This window comes from Spea bombifrons, chromosome 3 (genome assembly GCF_027358695.1).
Source record: "Spea bombifrons isolate aSpeBom1 chromosome 3, aSpeBom1.2.pri, whole genome shotgun sequence".
Lineage (NCBI taxonomy): Eukaryota > Metazoa > Chordata > Amphibia > Anura > Pelobatidae > Spea > Spea bombifrons.
In genome coordinates this window covers 45,008,274-45,011,247 of record NC_071089.1, presented here as the reverse complement: position 1 = coordinate 45,011,247, position 2,974 = coordinate 45,008,274, and the positions used below count along the sequence as shown (strand labels likewise).

The following is a 2,974-nucleotide window of genomic DNA, read 5'->3' as shown; positions in this document are numbered from 1 at the left end:
CTGGGGGGGTTGTGTTTCCCTGGCTCCGGATGGTTAATGACTGAAGTATCCTAGGGTGGCATCACAATGATTATGAATAAGGCCTCTTGCTTAATGGGACAGTGAAAGCGCACCGCCCTGAATAATAGCACGTCATCCTAACAAGACCATTATAGATAGGAGGGCTCCTTTTGTCTGTCTCCTCTGAAGTAGCTCTATAAAAGCCCCTCTTTTCAGGCACGCAGTGTAGTTAATTCAAATCTCTCCTTGGGTACCTGGAAGCAAGAAAGATCTGAGAGAATATCTTCGCTTCCGAGCAAGAAAGGGGGGCAAAGACGAGAGACATACTTTCAGCTGAGATCCTCCAGATTCATTCTATCTGCGAACTTTGTATGAGGAGCTGGAGATCGCTTTCTTGTAAATAAAACTCTAAAGATGAATTCTGATTCCAGCTCAATGTCCAGCAGAGCCTCCTCACCAGATATGGATGAGATGTACCTAAGGGGACATCACCACCACCACCACCACCACCATCACGACAACAGGTTGAATTCCGTTTCGTCTACTCAGAATGACATGCTTCAGAAGATGTCAGAAGATGTCCTTTCCAGGCACAGTTCTAAAGGTGACGGGGAGAGCAGCAAGTATAAGATAAAGAAACAGCTGTCCGAGCAGGACCTGCAACAACTAAGACTAAAAATTAACGGTAGGGAACGCAAAAGGATGCATGATTTGAACCTAGCCATGGACGGTCTCAGGGAAGTTATGCCCTACGCTCATGGTCCCTCGGTCAGAAAACTCTCCAAAATCGCCACTCTCCTGCTGGCCAGAAACTATATTCTGATGCTCACCAGCTCCCTTGAGGAAATGAAGCGCCTGGTGGGTGAGATCTATGGCGGGCACCATTCTGCATTTCACTGTGGGACAGTGGGACATTCTGCAACTCATCCTGTTCATCCAGCCAACGCTGTCCACCAGGTTCACCCCATCCTGGGCAGCGCTTTGTCTTCTAACGCCTCATCCGGGATCTCTGCGACTCTGCCAGGTATTGGCAACATCAGACCGGGCCATTCTCTACTCAAAACCCCCGCTACTCCACCACTTCCAATTGGCAGCGGCTTTCAACACTGGGCAGGGCTCCCATGCCCATGTACTATCTGTCAAATGCCACCACCGCCTCAACTCTCAGCTCTAACCTCAAACATGACCAGAATCTCCACAGAAACCAAAGACTTGATGAAGTAACATAACCTGCAGAGAAGGTTCCTACAAAGACTTGGGTTATATTATTCCCCATTTACATATTTAGAAATATGAATATATAAATATATATTTGTGGTGTGGCAGAAAGACTCAGACAAGACATCCTGTGTGCATGCATGCTTCTTCATTTTCTATAATACTTGTTTCTCCAACTTCATCATCACTTTGTTGTAAAGATAGGGTGCAGGATAGCCTTGCAGGGTCATGTGTAGATGGGTGTCTGACTACATTTTCCCTCTGTGACTGTTATTCTGATGTAAATATGTTCTTGAAAGCACATTGAGAAGTTGTCACAAAACAGTACCCATTCTACTATTCTGTAAGAGACTGTGCCATATACATGAATGCTATATAGGTTGCACCCGACGACTGAACATGTACATGCACCATGGGAGCTAGCCTTGTTGAAACCTTTGCCTGGCTGCCTTTCAATTTTCCTTGTAACAAGGATTTTATTAGTGAATTCTTTGAAATCTATTTTTTTTAAGGGTATGCCATTTGTTTAACCCTGTAATGACACGAAAATGTAGCAGTTATAGTTATAGAATAATTTCCATACTGGTGTCCAGTATGAGAATAATTCTCTAACTGGGAAACCTCATAGACTCTTGTCAAAGCCGAGGTCTGCTCTCTTAGGAGAACCATTTCCATGCTGTGGTCCAAAACTTCACAGTACTTCGTTTGGTAACATTTTTGTTTTGTTTTAATTATTATCACACTGTTTTGGTTTATATTCGTGTTTATTGTTATTACTTTAGTTCCTGGGCATTTGCTTGAAACTTTTGTTAGGGCTAAAAGACAGCGTGTCTTTATTTTTTATATATTCTTGATAACTATCGATATATTTATTATGAACCTGCGTTCTTTGGTGGGCTTTCAAATAAAAGAAATCATTTGAAACTGCATTTTGTTGGATCATTATTTTCTATTCTTCAACTGATGAGTCCGTGTATGCGCATATGTGAATAATGTATGCTAGTACTATACAACTATATATATACATTTGTTCACAAGACACACATACCAAACGTCCCATTAACTGTTGTATCTCTACAAAACTTAACGTTTCACTTGTTTACTAAGGTTAAAATGTAATTCAGCAAATTAATAAACTGTGATTATATCATCTCAAACTTTAGTTATAAGTAATCATAAATAACCAATAAATTTGCCATATTGTATTCCACAAGGCCTCTCTGTTCCTTTCAGTCACCGTTCTGTAAGATTATACTTGGCAACAATAGTTTAAGACATTTTGCATGTCCCTCCAAGATTTGGATTTCCCTAATATATAAATTGCACCTGAGAAGCTATGGTACAGTTTTCCATCCTTTTTCGATTCTTGTAAGTTGTTTGCACGACTTTATTAAGGTTAATTATTAAATTAAAGACTATGATAATTACTTTGTATTGTATAGCAGTCAAAAGGATGGAGTGCGTCAAAATGATATCGTTTTTAAGGGATTGGTAAATGGATATCTCTTATAGTAATAATATAATAATATTGTAACAGTATGGATTTACTTGCAGTAATTAAAAACAGCAATACAGACTAAAATGCCAAAGAAAAAAAACTTGAATCATCCTTTTTTTTAAAAAAATAATAAAAAATGTATTCTTTTCACCAGCATTATCCCATTTCGACTGCTTAACCCCTTGAATGAGTTAAAAAAGAAACATAAAACAGAATATAATACTCTTTACTTAGTGTTCTCAGTCAGCTTGGAGCCTT

At 39.5% G+C, this 2,974-nt stretch overlaps 1 protein-coding gene across 1 annotated transcript; it reads left to right on the top strand.

The window, feature by feature from the left end:
- The first annotated feature begins 260 nt into the window (after positions 1 to 260).
- Positions 261 to 2,143, top strand: OLIG3 (oligodendrocyte transcription factor 3). Its single transcript, XM_053460829.1, has one exon. The coding sequence runs from the start codon at positions 415 to 417 to the stop codon at positions 1,222 to 1,224; it is 810 nt and encodes a 269-aa protein (XP_053316804.1). The 5' UTR covers positions 261 to 414; the 3' UTR covers positions 1,225 to 2,143.
- Positions 2,144 to 2,974: the final 831 nt, after the last annotated feature.